This window comes from Argopecten irradians, unplaced genomic scaffold, assembly GCF_041381155.1.
Source record: "Argopecten irradians isolate NY unplaced genomic scaffold, Ai_NY scaffold_0622, whole genome shotgun sequence".
NCBI classification, from domain to species: domain Eukaryota; kingdom Metazoa; phylum Mollusca; class Bivalvia; order Pectinida; family Pectinidae; genus Argopecten; species Argopecten irradians.
In genome coordinates, this window is record NW_027188089.1 from 20,613 (window position 1) to 44,843 (window position 24,231).

Genomic DNA, 24,231 nt, shown 5'->3' on the forward strand with positions numbered 1-24,231 from the left:
GTACTCCTAGGCAAATATTTCTACAATTTTTTATTTTACATATTTTTGGGTGGTTCGTTGTTGTGTATTGCGTTTGTGACCGATCAGTCAACAAGATGGCCGACCGGCCGCGATGTTGGATTATGATAGAGAGCACAGCGAACTCTTGTGATAGAGGTCCAGGCGTTAATATATGGAAATCTTTCTACCGAAACAGAAGTGAACACAAGATCCAGCATTGCGCAAGACAGTATTATTTTACACTCTAGTTGGAAAAATTCAAAATGAAAGCATTAGTGAAAAATAAACCTTCCAATTTTCTTACCTGAATCTAACAATACATTTTGTCCTGAATCTTAACATTAAAGCTGTTTTACGTGAGCAATTGCTTCGAAAATTTCCGCCTGACAACGGAGAATGACGTTGAGATATAATTTGTAGCCGCAGTCACGTATTTTTGCAGATAGTGAAAGTAAAAGTATTTTATGTTCAATATTGTTTTTCTTATTAAAACTCAATGCCAGTAATTCAGCAAAGCTATGATTCTTCTATATAAATTAATAATTCTATGGTTTATAGCAGTACAGTTATTCAGCGCACCCAATAAGCTATAAAAACAAAACACGTCAATATCGATAAGACTGATGGGTCAGGAGAGATTACTCTTTCGCTGTTGGAAATCCTTTATTAACCTGTATCTCTATTTAGTTACACATTTAAAAAATCAACAAACGAAAAAATGGATTGAATGCTGCGCTCTCAGATAGGCTTTGCCTGAAATTATATTAGTTTAAGTTTGTTACCCCTATTTCTCGGAAAGTACTGAAGCCCTCATTCTCAAATTTGATATTTAGAGGTCCACTCCACACACACACACACACATATATATATATATATACACACATATATATATATATATATGTGTACATGTATATATGCCATAGATTTGCTAATGCATTTAGGGACAGATCGGTTAACAGGATAGCCAGTAGGCCACCATCTTGGATTTTAATAGCCAAAGTTTTAATAGCAGACATCTCTTTCATTTGTCAAACATAAATCTTAGGTGGACGCCAAGATCTCTCTGGGATGTCTTGTTGAAAAATTACCGAGAGTTATGGTCCTTTACGTCTCACGTTTCTTCTGCAACAGCTCCACTAGTACATAGAAGTACTAATTGATTCTCTTACGTGTATGTATTTTAAGTATACACTATGGAAGGTGTAACAAATCCTCCTTTTTAATCAGATCAACGTAAATTTACTTCAATCTGCGATATAATTTCCTAACATTATGAAATAGCTCAAAGAGTTTCTCCCTTTCGCAAGTCTCTTCATTTGATCTGCGACACTCCTTCAGGTGTCGCCAAACTAGTACTTGATATCACGTCAATACATTTGAGCTTAATTAAAGTATTTTAAAGATAATGTGTGTATAGTATTTAGTTATTTATTTTAACAGTTATTCACACAAAAGCAATCGTTTGTATGTATCGTAATTAAGATGGTAAATCACAAACAAAATGCACTTAACATCCCGTTGTATCCATACAGGTGGGGCATTTTTGTCTCAGTCACAAATGTGTGTAGTGCTTTTATTTTTGAGCCCACCATCATCAGATGGTGGACTTTTCGAATAGCCTTTCGTCTGTCGTTCGTCTTTCCGCCTGCTAACAATTCTTGTTACCGCTAGTTCTTACAAAGTACTGAAGGTATATTTCCCACATTTGATATATAGGTTTACCTAGAACCCGTGTTGTGCATATTGCAGTTACGGACCGATCAGTCAACAAACATGTCCGAATGCCATTAACTTATAATAAATTCTGTGTTTTTTAGAGCGACCGTCACGAGGGGATTAACAACTTACATGTAAATAAAACAAAAAAGAAAGGTTCGAGAGTTTTAATGATTCTGGATTTATTTCCGTGATGCAAGATTTTAAAACTAGTTATATGGCAGTGAAGTTATCGGACTCGCGTTGTACTATTTGCATATATACTTTCAGTGTTGAATGAAATCCTGTGTTTGCAATTACGATTGCAAATAAAGACAAATGACTTTTCTGAATATCCCATTCGTTTACTCAAGAAAGCTTTGATAATATCAGTCAATAGTGACTACATTATTTTGTATAAATATGAATACTGAAAATTCTAATTTTCTTGCGCGTATCCGAAAAGTTTTAAATTAGTCAAAGTTGGAACTGTAGCTTTCATCATTTGTCATGTATCCCAGTCTCCGTCTCTCGCCTCGCGTAATCTTGGACAGGAGAAATATTTTTGTTTTGGTAAATAACTAGCAAGATAAAAAAAATAATATGTTAACCTTTATCGGAAACAACTATATCTGAAACGTTATGTGATTAGATAAATATGACGATTGGATTAATGAAGTTTAAGTAATAAACTGTGCATTATTATCTAATTATTTATTTTGAAAAGTCAACAAGATATTACACATGATATTCGAATGCAATGCACATAGAGTAAAATTTCTTTTGTTGTTTTTTTATTCTCCAGGTCGGCTTTCAGATGGGGAACAACAATATACAGGTAAATAGGATAATGGCTTAACTTGATGTTCCAAAATTACTGATTCAGGATTGTTTTCACTGACAATATAGACCATAGATGCCATAGAAGATATTTACATTATCAACTCTTTTTTTAGGGTCTCTGCATTATCATTATTAAAGCTAGACCAGGAAAACCGTTTATCAATCACGATTTAATCCATAAGATTGTACAGGCATTTTGAAGGTGATCAGTTGACGTCACCACGTCAGCATTAGTGACGTCATAATGGTCACGTATTGGGTGTCAGTTATACCGTCATATATTTCACTTTGCCTTGGTTAGTTCATTTAGTAGAAGTTACAAGTAAATGTAAATACATACGAATAAAGACAAAAAGGAATTTCAACATATTTTTGTTCGATACCCTATTCGTTTACTCAAGAAATCTTCAACAATATTAATCAATAATGACTACATTAATTTGGATATCTGCGAATACTGAAAATTATAATGTGATTGTGTGTAAAGAAAATATTTAGATTAATCAAAGTTACAACTGTATTTTTCATTATCAGTGACGGATGTGATTGTATAAATATCAATGTTTCTTGAAATTTTGTTCTTCATATCACGCCAAAACAGAAACTCAATTACAAAAAGCCTACAGATAAGATGTTGATATTATTTAGTTATTCATTTTTAAAATCAACAAGATATTGCACAAGGTATTTGAATGCAATGAACATAGAGTAAAATTTCTTTTGTTGTTTTTTATTCTTCAGGTCGGCCCTCAGATGCAGAACAACAATATACAGGTAAATAGGATTATAGCTTAATTTGATGTTCCAAAATTACTGATTCAGGATTGTTTTCATTGACAATATAGACCATAGATGCCATAGAAGATAGCTTAATGCTTTATATTTACATTATCAAATCTTTTTAGGGTCTCTGCATTAACATTTTAAGTTTAATGCTTATATATTTACATTATCAACTCTTTTTACGGTCTCTGCATTATCATTATTTAAGCTAGACCAGGAAAACCGTTTATCAACCACGATTTAATCCATAAGATTGTACAGCCATTTTGAAGGTGATCAGTTGACGTCACCACGTCAGCATTAGTGACGTCATAATGGTCACGTATTGGGTGTCAGTTATACCGTCATATATTTCACTTTGCCTTGGTTAGTTCATTTAGTAGAAGTTACAAGTAAATGTAAATACATACGAATAAAGACAAAAAGGAATTTCAACATATTTTTGTTCGATACCCTATTCGTTTACTCAAGAAATCTTCAACAATATTAAACAATACTTACTACATTATTTTGGATATCTGCGAATACTGAAAATTATAATGTGACTGTGTGTAAAGAAAATATTTAGATTAATCAAAGTCACAACTGTATTTTTCATTATCAGTGACGTATGTGATTGTATAAATATCAATGTTTCTTGAAATTTTGTTCTTGATATCACGCCAAAACAGAAACTCAATTACAAATAGCCTACAGATAAGATGTTGATATTATTTAGTTATTCATTTTTAAAATCAACAAGATATTGCACAAGGTATTCGAATGCAATGAACATATAGTAAAATTCCTTATGTTGTTTTTTCAGCAGGGCGATCAAGAGGAGTGCGTCATTGTACAGGTAAATAAGACAATAACACCTTAATTAAAGGTTCAAAAGTTAATAAATAAGGATTGATATCCTTGATGCAAGTTTAAAAAAACAGATATGATGAAGTTAAGCTATCGGGATCGTGTTCTAGTCTTTGCATTTGGACGTTCTGTGTTGATAAGAAATGCGGTGTTGGCAAAACTACGCTTTTTATATACCTATATATACTAATACCGATAACTACATGTAGGTGACCTAAATTAAAGTCCGTCATTCTCCTCAGAAACGATGGTCGCTATATAATGACGTTTTCAAAACGAAACGATTTCATTTGAATGTCAAATGTAAACAGTTTCGTATTGGCCGTGACGATAAAAGGTATTTCACCTGGTCAGATATCGACTATCTTTAATTAGTGAGTTTCACATTGTTATTGGGCATTTTAAAGGATTATTCGGAGTTATGTTAGAAATAGACAATACGTATTATACTACGATGGCCGACAGTACAGCGGCCGGCAAATTAATCAAAGGAATTAAGCCAATGAAGATGTCATATGGAGTCTGTACAATGTAACAATAGTCCAACCTCAGGCGGGTTTGCATTCCTTATCTGAAAGATTAATCGAATACCTGAGAATGGGAAGATTCCATTTAAATACAGGGTTTAGCGTCAGACCGGTTGTTTTTTGTACATATATTTGATAAAAATTTGTCAGGAATAAAAAATATTTTTAGAAAATATTTTCTGTACATAATTATTTTGTACATAATTATTTTTCATGACAAAAAATATTTTTAGAAAATAAAAGTTGTACTTAAATATCAATGACTATTCAAGTACGAAAAAGTTTTTTGCCGGCCGCTGTCGGCCATTGTATTATACAGTTGTTTCGTGCCTTATCAGTCAACATAAGCCTCGGGAAAACAGCTTCTCAGGTGGTCCCAACACCTCGGGGAAACAGTTTTGACTGTTGACTGATAAGGCATGAAACAACTGGTTTGTTACCTGAATATTCTAGGCTAAACATCGTCATAGTAAACAACGAAACAAGAGCATTGTTTTGATATTAAAATCCGTTTGTTCTTGGCCTGGCAATACGACTCCAAAATCCTAACTGCCCCTTAATCACATTTTTGGTGTTCCAAGAATCTCTGTTTTCAATCAGATCCAAAGTTCCTTGATCGTATATTTCGTCACACCGTTCTAGTTCTGACGCCATTTTACGTCCGTCACAAATGTCGATCTCAAAAGCGGCGCGACAACTGAAATTTTGGCACGGGCGCTCTCGTTTTCGTGACGTCAACAATTAAGCGCGTGGAAACATTCTCAGCCGGTCAACCGTCAAAATATTGAATATTTTCTGCGGATTTGTACATATGTAATGGTTTTGTAGCAATTTCTGGTGAAAACAGTCGAAATTACTTCATTTACATTTATATAGAGAGTCAGGTAACAAATATGTATATGTTATGAGACGGTCTTTGTTTGCTTTGTTACTAATATTTGTCTAGATAAAGACGTAGATCGGCTTGACAATTTGACAAATTCTTTCTCATTACTTTTTATGTTAAAAATCATTATTCTTACAAACGCAAAGAAGTATAAAAAAGAAAAACCTCGGTAATCCTTTAGTGTGTATTTCCGAATTTTCTTTTTATGCCTTTTCATTAACCCTCTTACCATACTCAAAATAATTCAAATGCATCAATGGGTTTTTTTCTGTAAAAAAACTGTTCAGAACATGTAACTATTAGCATATGTCATCAAAATATAAAGTTAAAATCTCTAAAGATATCACACATTTACTAAAGAATAAAGACTCAAAAGAAACCAAACATTTTTCTGCATACTGCGATCGTTTACTCAAGAAAGCTAATCTGTCAATAGTGATTACATTAACATAGATCTCCGCGAATACTGAAAATTCTGATGTGATTACGTGTTAAGAAAATATTTATTTTCAAAAAGATATTACCCAAGATATTCGAAGGCAATGAACATATAATAAATTTCCGTTTGTTGTTTTTTTCTTCAGGTCGACCCTCAGGAGATCAACAATTTACCGGTAAATATGACATTAGCTTAATTGAACGTTCCGATATTTCTTATTCAGGTTTGATTTCATTGATGTAAGTTGTTTTTTTTTTTTTTTTTTTTTTTTTTTTTGAAGTAGATGTGATTCAGTTAAGTAATCGCGCTTGTGTTGTACTGTTTGCATGTGCACGTGTTGAAATTGAATCCGATGTAAGCAAGACTGCTTTATCTATACCTAAATATAGCAACAGTGGTTACTAGGTGCCCTAAATAAAAGACCCCCAACCTCCATAGAAACGATGGTTAATCTATAGTGATGTTTTCTACACGAAAGTTTTTCATGTGCATTGTTGTCAACTTGAAACAGTGTCGTATTGGCCTTGACCATCAAAGGTATTATCATCCGCTGGTCAGATATGGTCTAACTATAATCATTTAGTTTCACATTGTTATTGGTCTTTTTAAAGTATTACTCGAAGCTACTTTACAAACATACAATATGTTTTTATGTTATTAGTTAGATTCTTACACACCGAAAGTATTATAAAAAAAAAAAAGAAAACTCGACGAAACCTTTACGGTATATTCCCGATGTTTCTTTTTATGTCTTTCCATTAATACTCTTACCATACCCAAAATGATATGCAAATGTTTAAATAGATTTCATGTTCAAATAGAATTTTTTCTGTAAAGGAGGGTTCAAAACATAATACAAGATATAAAATTAGATTTCTAAAGATATCCACTTTTTCATAAGAAAGTTCTTTTCTGAATATTCCAATCGTTTACTAAAGAAATCATCTGGAATGTCAGTAGTGACAATAGTCAATAGTGACTACATTACTTTAGATATTCGTGTGTACTGAAAATTCTGATGTGATTGCGTGTTACGAAAATATTAAGATTAATCAAAATCGTAGTTTTCATTATCCGTGACGTATCCGAGTCTCCGCTTCCGCCTCGCGCGATCTTCGACAGGTGAAATTTGTTTGTTTTAATAAATAACTAGCAAGATAAAAAACCAATATAAAAACTTTTGTCGGAAACAATTATATTTTAAAGTTCACACAAAGTCAATAATTCGTAAATATCATAATGCGATTAATCATAGGCAACATGTACTTAACATCCCGTTGTATGCATACAGATGGGACATTTTTGTCTCACAAATGTGTCTAGTGTTTTGGAGCCAGCCATCATCAGATAGTGTGCTATTCAAATCACCTTTCGTCTGTCGACCGTTTTTCCGTCGGTTAACATTACATATATGTAGCTGTGGTGTAATGCCGAACACCACCGATCTTCAGCCGAGGCCATCATTTATCGCGTGTTTCGACCCCTTACTCGGTACACTCTCAGGATGGGGGGTCCACAGTGATGATCAGTCACTGCGCGTCGGTGGTGGGTGTCCAGCTACTGGTGTCTTTCCTCATCCACACCCAGCATGAAGCTCGCCCTGCTGCCTTGGCCATCCTCTGCACTGCTGCCCTTCTAATCCTGCCCGCCAACCCTAGTGCAGACAGCATTCTCCACACAGACTGTGCAGAGAGGCCTCTGCAACCAACCTCAACAGGGTAGCTCCATGTCTGCCAGCCCTGCTCCCTACATTGCAGCAGTAGTGCCTCATACTTTGTCCTCTTTCTTTCGTGGGCTTCGCTGCACCTTTCCTTCCATGGAACTGTAAGCTCAATGATGATGATTTTCTTCAATCCTGGTGACCAAAGAACCATATCCGGTCTGAGGTTGGTAGGAATAATATCCGGAAACTTTAATCTCTGGTAGAGATCTACAGCCAGTCTCCAGTCCCCTGCCTGGATGATGATTCCGGTTGATTTCTTATACGTTCTTTACAATTCTTGTTACCGCGTGTCCTCAGAAAGTACTGAAGGGATATTTCTCAAATTTATAGGTTTCCCTAGAACCCTGGTTGTGCATATTGCAGTTTAGGACCGATCAGTCAACAAAAATGTTCGAATGATATGAACATATAATAAAAATTTGAGTTTTTTTTCAGAGCGGCCTTCGGGAGGTGATTAACAATTTACAGGTAAATTAAACAAACATTTATAGGGTCCAAAATTAATGATTCAGAATTTATTTCTGTGATGCAAGTTTTTAGATATGATGCAGTTAAATTATCGGGCTCATGTTGTACTGTTTGTATATATACGCTCATAGTTGAATGAAATCCGGTTTTTTTCAAATTTTTATACGAATAAAAACACCATATCTTTTTCTGAATATCCCATTCGTTTACTCAAGAAAGCTGCAACAAAATTAATTAATAGTCACTTCATTATTTTGGATATCCGCAAATACTGAAAATTATAATGTGATTGTGTGTTATGAAAATATTAAGATTAATCAAAGTTACAACTGTAGCTTTCATATTTTTTGGAAAAATATGAAGATTTCTTAAATTTATGTACTATCACGTCAATAGGTTAAGCAAAATGAAAAGTAGGCTGCCGTAAAGTTGTACATTTTATTTATAAAAAGTCAACAAGATAGTCCACATTGAACATATAATAAAATTCTCTTTGTTGTGCACGTTTAGTGTTAAAATAAAATCCGGTGTTAGCAAGCTGTTTTATCAATATAACTATATGTACTAACAGTGGTAACTAGGTGTCTTAAATAAATGACCTCCGACCTCCTTCGAAATGATTGCCGACATATAGTGATGGTTTCAACACGAAAGTATTTCACTTGCATGTCAGCTTTAAACAGTTCATGACCATGAAAGGTATAGTCATCTGCTGGTCCAAAATGATCTAACTAACTATTATTAATTAGTTTCACATTGTTATTGGACATTTTAAAGGCTTATTCGAAGCTAATTTACAAATATACAATATGTATATATGTATTTATTATGTGACATTTTTTTTTGGTTTGTAAATTTGTAGTGTCTTTATAAAGAAGCAGATCGCCTCGTCAATTTGACCAATTATTTCCCCTTAATTTTTATGTAAAACAATATGATTCTTACAAGCAGAAAGTAGTAGAATGTATGTCAAACTAAAAAGAAAAATTAACGCATCCTTAAGGGTATTCCTGATGTATCTTTTTACGCCTTTTCATAAATCCTCTTACCATATTTACAGTACAAGTGACATAATTTCCACAATTGCTCAAAATAATATGCGATATTTGAATGGTAAAAAGTAATCTGAATATGCAACAATATATCAACAAAATATAAAATTAGATCTCTAAAGATGTCAAACTTTGCGTTACGATGCTCCACCGCCGACAGAGCATATACTATCATCATCACTTGAACATTAAATGGTGTTGAATCATGCATATATATGTCTAATTAACACAAAAAAAAATTTAAATGATTTATTTTGCTTTTGGTGCATGCGCTATCAGTACTTCATTCCATTTAGGATATTATGCCCCGGAATATTTTCGGGACGCAATTATTTTTTGAAATGTTTTACCTTGATGTAAAATTAGAAGCTCAAACTTTAAAATGCTTCAAAACTATTAATCAATAATAACTACATTATTTTGGATATCTGCGAATACTGAAAATTATAATGTGATTGTGTGTTACGAAAATATTTAGATTAATCAATGTTACAACTGTATTTTTCATTATCAGTGACGTATGTGATTGTATAAATATCAATGTTTCTTGAAATTTTGTTCTTGATATCACGCCAAAACAGAAACTCAATTACAAATAGCCTGCAGATAAGATGTTGATATTATTTAGTTATTCATTTTTAAAATCAACAATATATTGCACAAGGTATTCGAATGCAATGAACATATAGTAAAATTCCATTTGATGTTTTTTATTCTTCAGGTCGGCCCTCAGATGCAGAACAACAATTTACAGGTAAATAGGATTATAGCTTAATTTGATGTTCCAAAGTTACTGGTTCAAGATTAGTTTCATTGACAATATAGACCATAGATGTCATAGAAGATAGTTTAATGCTTATATTTACATAATTAACTCTTTTTAGGGTCTCTGCATTAACATTATTTAAGCTAGACCAGGAAAACCGTTTATCAACCACGATTTAATCCATAAGATTGAACAGCCATTTAAAGGCGATCAGTTGACGTCACCACGTCAGCATTAGTGACGTCATAATGGTCACGTATTGGGTGTCAGTTGTAACGTCATATATTTCACTTTGCCTTGGTTAGTTCATTTCGTAGAAGTGACAAGTTAATCTAAATAATACGAATAAAGACAAAAAAGAATTTCAACATATTTTTGTTCAATATCCTATTCGTTTACTCAAGAAAGCTTCAAAATTATTAATAAATAATGACTTCATTATTTTGGATATCTGCGAATACTGAAAATTATAATGTGATTGTGTGTTACGAAAATATCTAGATTAATCAATTTTACAACTGTATTTTTCATTATCAGTGACGTATGTGATTGTATAAATATCAATGTTTCTTGACATTTTGTTCTTCATATCACGTCAAAACAGAAACTCAATTACAAATAGCCTACAGATAAGATGTTGATATTATTTAGTTATTCATTTTTAAAATCAACAATATATTGCACAAGGTATTCGAATGCAATGAACATATAGTAAAATTCCTTTTGATGTTTTTTATTCTTCAGGTCGGCCCTCAGATGCAGAACAACAATTTACAGGTAAATAGGATTATAGCTTAATTTGATGTTCCAAAGTTTCTTATAGACCATAGATGTCATAGAAGATAGTTTAATGCTTATATTTACATAATTAACTCTTTTTAGGGTCTCTGCATTAACATTATTTAAGCTAGACCAGGAAAACCGTTTATCAACCACGATTTAATCCATAAGATTGAACAGCCATTTAAAGGCGATCAGTTGACGTCACCACGTCAGCATTAGTGACGTCATAATGGTCACGTATTGGGTGTCAGTTGTAACGTCATATATTTCACTTTGCCTTGATTAGTTCATTTCGTAGAAGTGACAAGTTAATCTAAATAATACGAATAAAGACAAAAAAGAATTTCAACATATTTTTGTTCAATATCCTATTCGTTTACTCAAGAAAGCTTCAAAATTATTAATAAATAATGACTTCATTATTTTGGATATCTGCGAATACTGAAAATTATAATGTGATTGTGTGTTACGAAAATATCTAGATTAATCAATGTTACAACTGTATTTTTCATTATCAGTGACGTATGTGATTGTATAAATATCAATGTTTCTTGAAATTTTGTTCTTGATATCACGCCAAAACAGAAACTCAATTACAAATAGCCTACAGATAAGATGTTGATATTATTTAGTTATTCATTTTTAAAATCAAGAAGATATTGCACAAGGTATTCGAATGCAATGAACATATAGTAAAATTCCTTATGTTGTTTTTTCAGCAGGGCGATCAAGAGGAGAGCGTCTTTGTACAGGTAAATAAGGCAATAACACCTTAATTAAAGGTTCAAAAGTTAATAAATAAGGATTGATATCCTTGATGAAAGTTTAATAAAACAGATAGGATGAAGTTAAGCTATCGGGATCGTGTTCTAGTCTTTGCATTTGGACGTTCTGTGTTGATAAGAAATGCGGTGTTGGCAAAACTACGCTTTTTATATACCTATATATACTAATACCGATAACTACATGTAGGTGACCTAAATTAAAGTCCGTCATTCTCCTCAGAAACGATGGTCGCTATATAATGACGTTTTCAAAACGAAACGTTTTCATTTGAATGTCAAATGTAAACAGTTTCGTATTGGCCGTGACGATAAAAGGTATTTCATCAGCTGGTCAGATATCGACTATCTTTAATTAGTGAGTTTCACATTGTTATTGGGCATTTTAAAGGATTATTCGGAGTTATGTTCGAAATAGACAATATGTATTATACTACGATGGCCGACAGCGGCCGGCAAAAAACAACTCCTACTAAACGTTTTTCGTACTTAAATATCCATTGCTATTTAAGTACAACTTTTATTTTCTAAAAATATTTTTTGTCATGAAAAATAATTATGTACAAAATAATTATGTACAGAAAATATTTTCTTAAAATATTTTTTGTCATGACAAATTTTTATCAAATATTTATGTACAAAAAACAACCGGTCTGACGCTAAACCCTGTATTTAAATGGAATCTTCCCATTCTCAGGTATTCGATTAATCTTTCAGATAAGGAATGCAAACCCGACTAAGGTTCAACTATTTTTACATTGTACATACTCCATATGACATCTTCATTGGCCCAATTCCTTATTCTGATGGTAGTCCTGATAATCGGGATTAAAAGTTAATATTGGTATATAATTTAACGTTGTAAACAAAAATCATTACCGGTTTTACATTTCGTAGTTTCCAGTACTATCGTCACAGTAAAGTAAAACAAAAGGCGACGTGGTATTTTGTAAATAGCACCCTAATTTGGGTACTCCTTATCACGATGATTAATTGCATATCAGATACTTGTGGGGTTCTATAACACTGAGGATTGCAGGAAAATCTGGCGTGTTTTGCAACAAATAGTTAAATTAAATGGACATTTAAACCTTTGGTATATAAAGATATATATAATGGATAATAACTATGCAAAAAATAGAGATTACGACCTGTTTATTACCACTTACATTTTGCGACTTTTATGAACTTTCTCGAATATAGATAAAATAAAGTCCACTAAGAAACCCGTATTAATTGATTGTGTATGACCCAGTCTATGTTTTAAGCAAGCCAAATGGAACATTCATTGTTGAATTCCTTATCTGAAAGATTAATTGTACACCTGAGAATAGGAAGATTCCATTTAGATACAGGGTTAGCATTAAAACCTGTTGTTTTTTGTACATAAATATTTGATAAAAATTTGTCATAACAAAAAATATTTTTAGAAAATACTTTCTGTACATAATTATTTTGTACATAATTATTTTTCATGACAGAAAACATTTTCAGAAAATAAAAGTTGTACTTAAATATCAATGAATATTTAAGTACGAAAAACGTTTTTTGCCGGCCGCTGTCGGCCATCGTATTACAGTATACAGTTGTTTCGTGCCTTATTAGTCAACATAAGCCTCGGGAAAACAGTTTCTCAGGTGGTCCCAACACCTCGGGGAAACAGTTTTGACTGTTGACTCATAGGCATGAAACAACTGGTTTGTTACCTGAATATTCTAGGCTAAACATCGTTATAGTAAACAACGAAACAATAGTATTGTTTTGATATTAAAATCCGTTTGTTCTTGGCCTGGCAATACGACTCCAAAATTATCACTGCCCCTTAATCACATTTTGGTGTTCCAAGAATCTTTGTTTTCAATCAGATCCAAAGTTTCTTGATCGGATATTTCGTTAAAACCGTTCTAGTTCTGACGCTATTTTACGTCCGTCACAAATGTCGATCTCAAAAGCGGCGCGACAACTGAAATTTTGGCACGGGCGCTCTCGTTTTCGTGACGTCAACAATTACGCGCGTGCAAACATTCTCAGCCGGTCAACAGTCAAAATTGACCGGTCAATATTTTCTGAGGATTTGTACGTATGTAATGGTTTTGTAGCAATTTCTGGTGAAAACAGTCGAAATTTACTTCATTTACATTTATATAGAGAGTCAGGTAACAAATATGTATATATTATGAGACAGTCTTTGTTTGCTTTGTTACTTATTTTTGTCTAGATAAAGACGTAGATCGGCTAGACAATTTGACAAATTCTTTCTCATTACTTTTTATGTTAAAAAGTATTATTCTGACAAACGGAAAGAAGTATTAAAAAAGAAAACTAGGTACATCCTTTAGTGTATATTTCCGAATTTTCTTTTTATGCCTTTTCATTAACCCTCTTACCATACTCAAAATAATTCAAATGCATCAATGGGTTTTTTTCTGTAAAAAAAAAACTGTTCAAAACATGTAACTATTATCATATCTCATCAAAATATAAAGTTAAAATCTCTAAAGATATCACACATTTACTAAAGAATAAAGACTCAAAAAAAACCAAACATTTTTTTCTGCATACTGCAATCGTTTACTCAAGAAAGCTAATCAGTCAATAGTGATTACATTAACTTAGATATCCGCGAATACTGAAAATTCTGATGTGATTACGTGTTAAGAAAATATTTAGATTAATCAAAGTTGAAACTGTGGTTTTCATAATCAGTGACATATTCGAGTCTCGGCTTCTGTCTTACGCGATCTTGGACTTGAGAAATGTATTTTTAGTAAATAATTAGCAAGATGAAAAGCAAATTTGTTTACTGATGTCGAAAACAATTACATCTGAAACGTTATGTGATTGTATGAATATGAAGGTAATGAAGCTTACGTACTCGATATATCGTCAATACGTTGCGCTAAATGAAAAGAAAACTCTCAATTATATATATGTTAGGTGTGCATATTATTTAATTTTTTTTTTCAAAAGTCAAAAAGATATTACCCAAGATATTCGAAGGCAATGAACATATAATAAAATTCCGTTTGTTGTTTTTTCTTCAGGTCGACCCTCAGGAGATCAACAATTTACCGGTAAATATGACATTAGCTTAATTGAACGTTCCGATATTTCTGATTCAGGTTTGATTTCATTGATGGAAGTTGTTTGTCTATTTGAAGTAGATGTGATTCAGTTAAGTAATCGGGCTTGTGTTGTACTGTTTGCATGTGCACGTGTTGAAATGGAATCCGATGTTAGCAAGAATGCTTTATCTATACCTAAATATAGCAACACTGGTTACTAGGTGCCCTAAATAAAAGACCCCCAACCTCCATAGAAACGATGGTTGATCTATAGTGATGTTTTCTACACGAATGATTTTCATGTGCATTGTTGTCAACTTTAAGCATGTTATAGTAGTGCGTTTTCGTCAACAAAATTTGTACGTACATATTTTGTTGACGAAAACCTGTTGTTATGATAGTACTAGATTTGGCTGTACACGAAATGTGTACATTGACAAAAACGTGTAGTTTAGAAATCAACTGAATCCTTCCACAAAATATAAAAAGATAGTCCACAAGATATTCGAATGCATAGAACATATAATAAAATTCATTTTGTTGGTTTTTTTTTCCAGATCGCCCATCAAGAGGAGATAAATGATTTACAGGTAGAGGATTCATTAAGGATGCAAAATTTATTATTCAGAATTGAATTCAGAACAGTGGTACCTAGGTGTCTTAAATAAATGACCTTCGACCTCCTTAGAAACGATGGTGGACATATAGTGATGCTTTGAACATGAATTTTTTTCACTTGCATGTCAACTTTAATTAGTTTCTTATCTATCGTAACCATCAAAGGCATTGTCATCCGCTGGTCCAAAATGATCTAACTAACTATTATTACTTAGTTTCACATTGTTATTGGACATTTTTAAGGCTTATTCGAAGCTACATTACAAATATACAATATTTATATATGTATGTGTTATTTGACATTTTTTTTTGTAATGTCTTGATAAAGAAGCAGATCGCCTCGACAATTTTACCAATTATTTCCTTGTAATTTTTATGGAAAACAGAATGATTCTTACAAACAGAAAGTAATAGAATGTATATTAAACGAAAAAGAAAAAAATAACGCATCCTTAAGGGTATTCCTGATGTATCTTTTTACGCCTTTTCATAAATCCTCTTACCATGTTTACAGTACAAGTGACATAATTTCAACAATTGCTCATGCGATATTTGAATGGTAAAAAAGTGATATGAATATGCAATTATTATCATATATCGACAAAATATAAAACTAGATATCTAAAGATGTCAAACTAAAGATGCTCCACCGCCGACAGAGCATATATTGTCATCATCACTTGAACAATAAATGGTGTTTAATCATACATATATATGTCTAGAAAAAAAAATAAAACAAAAAGAAATAACATTAGACAATGCATTTTGCTTTTGGTGCATGCGCTATCAGTACTTCATTCCATATAGGATATTGTGCAACGGAATATTTTCGGAACGCAATTATTTTTTGAAATATTTTACTTGATGTAAAAATTAGAAGCTCAAACTTTTCAATGATGATAATGGTGTAAAGTAAGTATCTTTTTTAAATGAAGTAAGATACTAATTCGTCCTCTCCTGTTTTTTTTTTTTTTTTTTTTTTGTATTTAGAAAAATACTATTCGTCAGAGGTTGAGCATCAAGACCTAAAAAGATATCTAACATGTATTTTCTGAATATTCCAATTGTTTACTCAAGAAAGCTTCAAGAATATCAATCAATATTTACAGTTTGCACTGACATAGACTCATTAACCATGCTTTCTAGTATTAGCATTATCAGTGTATAATAATAGCACAACACGTGCGGTGATTCTATTGTTACGGGAAGAGTCGATGGCGTAGCAACGTGGGGTCACTATCCCACTTTTGGTGGGAACAAATGAATGACTCGATTCCAATCAGCTGTTCAATCAAATTCGTTGACGATGACAAAAGAGAAAAAAATATGGGTATTTTAATTAATAAAAATATGCAACAGCCGCGAGAATAAATAATATCCATTTCCGTGAAAAACAAAGAATATATTTTTATTTTGTTGAGGTTATGAGGGTATAATGATAATGGAGCCCGTGAAAGTTTTATGTAACCCGGCTCCGCTGGGGTTACATAATTTACACGTGCTCCATTGCCGAGAACGTCATATGACTACCGTTACTACGTAACGTCTGTCCGAACTCTTGCGAAAACGGGTCATGAACATTCCGACTTCCGTTCGGCAATAATCTTGACTTCTATAGCGACCAGTTTAAAATGAAGGCATGTTTACATGTATCGACTTCCAACAACTGCTGTACCAAAGTTATTCAAAAAACAATATATATATACTTTAATATATCTTAATTTCAACTACATCTACAAATACTTACAATATCGGAGTCGAATTTAACTTGAATTTTTGTTGATAGTTACGTATACTGTGGCTTTAATGACAACATGTATTTTGTGATACCCTTGATAATGGCTAGATATTGCAGGGCCTATTCTATACTTATTTTCATATAACCTAATACTATATAAAACAAACTCCCATGTCACGTGGTATTAATGAATGCGGTGGCCGAGTGGTTAAGATGTCCCGACATATCACCACAAGCCCTCCACCTCTGGGATGCGGGTTCGAATCCCATGTGGGGCAGTTGCCAGGTACTGACCGCTGGCCGGTGGTTTTTCTCCGGGTACCTCCGGCTTTCCTCCACCAACAAACCTGGCACGTCCTTACATGACCCTGGCTGTTAATAGGACGTAAAAACTAAACAAACAAACAAATTAATGAATGAATGTCATTCTCATTCATCGATCATATCCACAAGTATATCATAATTAAAGAAATTCATGTAACATGGCGTTGGGAAAAGCATTCTCAAAATAAACGTTATTTATTCTATTGCAAATTTACATACACTAACTATCCAAGGTAAAAAGATTAAATCCAAATGTGTATGGCATTATGATTATAGTATAGTTTAGGTTTCCTTTACTGCATGTCTACATATTTCAAAATAAAGAAGCCAAAAATTGGTAGTTGGAAAGACCTTTGCGGTTATATGAAAATAATAGTGTGCAACCTCTCTTTTTTTGCAGGCACGGTTGTCCAGGATGGAGGTACGCTATCGTTTAAAATATTGTTTGAGACAAATAAACTAACATAAATAAGTAGAATTCATATCGCGAATGATATGGCTAGGGTAAGTTAGTGAATAAGAAAATTAGCTTATTTTAAGTTTCCAAAAGTTATAGATTCAGGATTTATTTTTTCGTCACTTGTTTAATCAACAAAGGTAATATTTTTTTATATAAAGGACAGAATTTAAACAATGAAAAATCCTTTAGAGAATGGCAAAATGCACTATTGATATATTATGTTCAAATCAATCCAAATATGATGAAATCTATTGTTTTCTTTTCATTAGGTGCAGAATGAGGCTTTTCAGGTAAATAATTCAATAGCTTAATTGAAGGTTCTAAAGTTAATGATTCAGGATGTATTTCCTTGAATCAAGTTCCAAAGGTAATGGTGAACATACAAGTTTTAAAAGAAACACCAAAAATTATGATGTAGTTAGTTATAGGGCTCACGTTGTACTGTTTACATATGCACGTTAATAATTTGCTCAACTGCCTATATCATTCAGTTGTTTTCTTCATATTAGGCAAAAAAGCCTAATGTTATAGACAAGTTTCAGTGTTGAAATGAAATCCGTTTTTGGCAAACTGCCCTATTTATATATACATATATATATGTATCAACAACAGCACATTGTCGCATTTCAAACGGAATAATCAGCAAAATTTCAGTTGGTACCTTGTGCTGACAAACGTTAATTTACACTTTGGAATCATGGGATTCCATACAGCCATCCATACCCGTCTGAATCATTTTAAAAGATATAAAAGATAGAAAAGGTGGAAACCTCCCTTCTAGAAAATATTATGATGCAGGAATCGACTGCAATAATTTTATGCTGGTTTTTCGTTTGAAATACGAACTGAACTTAAGTTTCTGGTATTGCCATAAAAACCACCAGGCCTTTCATGGAAACAACTACTGGAAAATGGTTTTATATAACAAGTTATCTCAAATTAAGGAAATATCCCAAAACATACCGCTTACACTCGGTTGTTGAGCTAAATTAAATTTAGATGGCCGCTAAGATTTGCATATTATTGATACAGTAGTTCTTGGATCTCATAAGAAGTAAAGTAAAGCAAAGCAATCATTTGTATGAATCATAAATAAGGCGGTAAATCACACACATATATTTAACGTCCAGATTTATGCATATGATTTTATTTTTTGTTACAATTGTATACTGTTTTCGGTCACGATGCCGAGTGGTTTCAATGTCCCGACATAAACTACACAAGCCCTCCACCTCCACGAGTTCGAATCCCCAAGTGTAGCAATTTACCAGGTACTAAACGCTTTCGGGTTTTTTTTCTCTGAGTGCTCTCCGCTTTTCCTCCCCCCAACCAAACAAAAATGGCACATACTTCATGGCTGTTGATAGGACGTTAATTAAACTATTTAAACCCGTAATCACTGTTTCAGTTTACTGACAACACATATTGTGTGATACCCTTGAAAATGTCTATGATATTGTGTAGGGCCTATTCTAATACTGTATATCATATAACCTAATGGTATAAAAAATAAAGTCCCATGTGTCGTGGTATTAATGAATTAATGTTAAATCTCATTCTATCGATCATATCCTAAAAGTATGTCATCAATTACAGGATATTAATGTAACATAGCCCGTTGGGAAAAGCATTCTTAAGTTAAACGGTATTTATTCCATTGCAAATCTACATACACAAACTATCCAAGGTAAAAAGATTAAATCCGAAATGTGTGTGGTATTATGAATATAGTATCGTTTAGGTCTCCTTTACTGCATGTCTACATATTTCAAAATAAAGAAGCTAGAAAGTAGTAGTGTGAAATACCTTTGCGATGATATAAAACTAAAAGTGTGCATTTGCGATCTATTTATGCCCAATGATCCTGAAGCATACCTCTTTTTTTTTTTGCAGGGACAGTTGTCCAGGATGGAGGTACGCTATTGTTTAAACTAATGTTTGAGACAAGTACACTATCATAAAATAAGAAGAATTTATATCACGAATGAAATGGCTAGCTTTGAACATTCATTACAAAACAAGATATCACTATTCCAAAAGTCTTCATGAGCCTGTAACGGAGTATAAGTAATTATTTGGGTTGAAGATTATATAATTATAGTATTTTCTTAAAGATAAACATACCATACTTCAGGATATAAAAATTATATTTCTCTAACAAAAAGGATTTCCTTCTTCTCTTTTCTCTTTGAATACCAAACTTAACAAGGAATGAACATATTTGGTAGAAATTGAATATTGGAACCTGTTTGCTTTTTCGTTTTCTAGACCATGATGGAACAAATGCTGGTAAGTAAAAACACTCATACGACCGTGACGAGGTCAACATTATTTCTAAATTGTATTGTGCTCCCTTTACCAGTTAAATAACTCGTCATTGGTAATGCTAATCATACACATACATACTTTTTGTACATACTTTAAAACAAATAACAGGGAACTGTAAATCAGGTTAAAGGTACAAATCAGTGAGTCTTTTTAACTTTAACAATAATCTAATCATTTGAATTGATACATAATGGTTATACCCCTGATACCATTACTTTAGTATGTAGAGTATCAATTTATACATACAGCTTACTATTTTTGCTACTCAATTCATGCGGAAATACATGTACGCTTAACGTAGAACTGAATGTTATTTTCTTGAATGAACAACTTACTCTGATTATCTTTTATTTTTTATGCAAACTGAATACGTAATTATTTTTATTAAGTCCTTATTAATTGCGGTATCCTTACTGTTTCAGGCCAACCAGCAACAAAATGGCAATGCGCAATAACTTGATTAAATAAGGTAATATGGTGTATTTTTGTTATATTGTCTCCCAAAACGAGAATTTGAGTTGAACTGAGTATGACTTTGAGTTTTACTTTCGATAAATTGATCAATCTTCCCCAATAGCTGTTTTCGCCACTTTTTCACGTTATATAAACTGCTTGCGAAATTTGAAAATTTTAATTAAAAATAATACATCTGTACCACCATTCTCTCTTCTGCATGATTATTAATTTAGTAGCGCTGCGTTCGCCATCATATCATTACATAATTAATTATCTTAAACTAAACTAACAAACACCAAATAACGAACGATTATTTAGACTTTTGTTCAAGTACTTTTTTTTTCTGTCTGTAGATTAGTACACCTTTCGATGTATATTAGTTTACCTGGACCTGTTGATTAGTTTCAACTAATTATTGAGCACGTGCGATAAATTTTCGACACCCTTCGTTGAAATATACTTTATCCAACATATACTCATATATGTGAATGCGTCTTTTAATCTTCCGTATTTCAAAATTCCCTTGATGACTTTATTTAACGATTAAATTATCTTTCTGGTGGTTTTACCGAAGGATAGTGCTGAGTAGGATATTGATAATGAAAATGGACCGCTAGTCCTGAATATTATTGAAGATGGGTGTGACGCATAGAAATTTTCTATCATTCTCACTGAGCACACAGTGTTGACCGTAATATATGTTATCAAAAACATGGATGCCGAAGCTAATCCCTGTGGCTTATTTTTGCTATTTTATGATAAGGCCAGGGAAAAATGTCTGTTTAGGTTACCCGACCGACCCTATTTTTTTTACACCCGACCCTAATTTTTTTCTACTTTTCTATGAAAAAAAATTAAATGTCGGGATTTCGATCTCAGATTCCGGTTCCGGCCATTATCTAAGAGTGAAAGACACTAAAAAAACTCCTACCGACCGACCGACCCTATGTTTTTTTTGCCAATATAACCCTAAACAGACATTATTTTTATGGCCGAAGTACGAAGAAACTCCATTTATAAAGATAATGATAACTGAATGAGTTGTTTTTTTTTTTTTTTTTTCAGATCACTCCGGCCCAATCTCGGCCTCCAAGTCATACTAAAGACAAAATGCTGAGAACTAAATCTGGTTGGTGTAGAAAATCGGAACACTTTTGCATACAGGACTTATTTGCAGTTGTGAATAGGACTGGTCCATGACGATTACTTATTGTATAATATACGTCGTTTGCATATATGTTTGCGTGATTTTAGCTGATGATTTTGTGTGACTTTTTTACTTCGTAGTTTAATTATCATTTGTGTAACTCTTTTTACCTAAGGAAGGAACTTCTGAATCAAACAAGTGTAAGTGTAAGTGTGTAAGTTAGTCCAATATGACATGAACCGTATCTTTATAATAAATGGACAAATAGTGTTTCCGCATTGTTGAAATTTGTAAACAATAAAAATATGTATTTTTTTTAGATTTTCAAGATACATTGCAGATAAGATTTGGAACATATTGAAGAGCAATATTTATTTTGACTCTACATCTGAAAACTCAGAATCACTGAATGAAATAATAGTGTTGCTACATTGTTGAAATTTGCGAACAATAAAACATATGAAAATGTCTAAAGATACATCACAGATAAGATAGAAAAATATTGATGAGCAACATTTATTTGGACTCTAAATATGAACTTTATGGCGAAAAACTGAGGACATTTATGATATAAAAGATTTAAAATGTTAAGATATTTTGCTACCGATTAAAGTAAAGCTTAAAGTAATAACATAATATATAAGAAAATTGTGAAGTATTAATAAAAGGTTTGGTGAACAGATTCAGGATATGCTTACATGCTTATATGAATATATTCTTGACTTTTTTAGGATTTAGTTTAATGTGTTAATCGCTGTTTTTTGCATCTGCATAGTTATTTTGATCAAGACATAATAAGTCATTATAAAATATATCCTTTTAGATAGAAGTGTAAGGTTCTCAGGATCAGGTCAATCGCTGGCGACCAGCTAGCTCATCAATTTGTACATTACTCGGGCTAGTGTTCCCGATCTGGCCGTACAATTCGCTCCTTCTACATTTGGTACCACAACCTCGAGCTCGCACTCGGAACCTTTATAAGTAGTTAGTGATGATAATGCGGAAATATTTTCTAACGCGCGTTCAATTCGAGCCCATTATTTGTTTTCCTTACTAGGTTATAATCGTAACAAGGAAGATTAAAGTCTAATTAATCAATTAAAGCTCATTAAATGTTCCTTTAAATTTTTCTTTGTTTTATTCAAAATTACCAGTTTCTCTGCATAGCTATACTTAAATGTGTATGTTTTGTATTCGATATCATTGATAAAACGTAAATTTCTGTGATCATGGCTATGCATGCTTCAGTGTATAAGCCACATAATAATCTTAATAGTTTTCCTCTATGTTGAGGTCACAGGATTTTTTTAAGTTTTCTACAAAGCTACTGTATAGAAATGGTATAACGTGGACATTTGTGCGGGTTTACTATTATTAATTAATTAATTTCACGATATCCATTGGTGAACTAATGACGTTCTTAATTCTTTTTTAAAAACATTTAAAGTTATTTCCCTTGACGGATAAAAAGTTTATAAAACAAATTATTCTCTGTCTTATTTCTCAGCTACTTTTCGCCATGCTGCGCTCTGTTCTGATGGTAATTGAGACGGGGACCAAAATGAATTAGTGATAAAATTTAAGTAATGACAAACTCAAACATGTATCTATGTTGCTAATAATTACACTGTATTCATGTTGATGAATATATCGATGTTGCCGAATGTTTTATTGTTGTGTTTTGAATAATGTATAGATATTGTCAAGTAAATGAATGATTTTTAAACAGAACTCCATATGATGGTGTAAAGAAATAAAACAAACATAAAAATATCATGATGAAAATTAATGAAATATTGATAAAATTAGGTCATGTATTGTCAACATGGTATCATATTTTTTAATTAAATCATATGATTATGTAGTTAGTTCAAAGTTTGTGTTTCAAGGGAGATAACTCTTATTGGAACCGACAGCGACATGACCTGTAATTATTCTAAAAAAAAACATATTTCCGTTTTAATTTCTATTTTTAGACTTGCATTCCTAAATTAGAATTTCGCATCAAATAATTGTCCATGTTTCATTCTGGATGTTAAAATATCAGTTATTTTTCATTTTTATTGTTATTTTTAAAGATACTCCACCGCTGACAAATGGTATATTTTCTCTATAAAAAACAGGAACAGACGATTTATAGTACTTTTTTTTCAGTTACAAAAGTTACTTGCTTTGCACCCTTACCGCCATTGAAAAGTTTAAGCTTCTCATTATACTGCGAAATAAAATTATTGAAAATAATTCTTAAATTGCATCCCGAAAAAAATCCGTGGCACTATGTCCTTATATAGAATGATAAAACTGCTTACAAATTGCATCGAAAGCAAAATAAATGATCTTTATTAGTTTTTTGTGTTAATAAGACATATATTTACGCGATTTTAAAAACCGATTATTGTTTAAATATTAACTATCGTTTATGCTCTGTCAGCGGTGGAGCATCTTTAAATGGTGTTGATGATTTATTATAATTAATTCCTCTATTTTATCCATATTCTG

The 24,231-nt window shown here is 32.4% G+C and overlaps 1 protein-coding gene across 6 annotated transcripts; it reads left to right on the forward strand.

Annotated features, from left to right (window-relative positions):
* Positions 1 to 343: 343 nt before the first annotated feature.
* Positions 344 to 22,534, forward strand: LOC138313252 (uncharacterized). 6 transcript variants are annotated; one of them, XM_069253780.1, is made up of 16 exons: positions 2,380 to 2,533; positions 3,280 to 3,312; positions 4,127 to 4,159; positions 6,168 to 6,197; positions 8,181 to 8,213; positions 9,987 to 10,019; positions 10,776 to 10,808; positions 11,537 to 11,566; positions 14,641 to 14,670; positions 15,219 to 15,251; positions 17,742 to 17,762; positions 18,071 to 18,091; positions 19,695 to 19,715; positions 20,070 to 20,090; positions 20,552 to 20,598; positions 21,651 to 22,530. In XM_069253780.1, exons 1-15 carry the CDS (start codon positions 2,513 to 2,515, stop codon positions 20,582 to 20,584), a joined length of 426 nt encoding a protein of 141 aa, XP_069109881.1. In that variant the 5' UTR covers positions 2,380 to 2,512; the 3' UTR covers positions 20,585 to 20,598; positions 21,651 to 22,530. The 6 variants fall into 6 exon arrangements, with proteins under 6 accessions (XP_069109885.1, XP_069109883.1, XP_069109881.1 ...); XM_069253779.1 differs by having other exon boundaries at positions 2,397 to 2,533; positions 4,130 to 4,159; positions 11,534 to 11,566; positions 21,651 to 22,527; XM_069253778.1 differs by having other exon boundaries at positions 2,420 to 2,533; positions 11,534 to 11,566; positions 21,651 to 22,524.
* Positions 22,535 to 24,231: the final 1,697 nt, after the last annotated feature.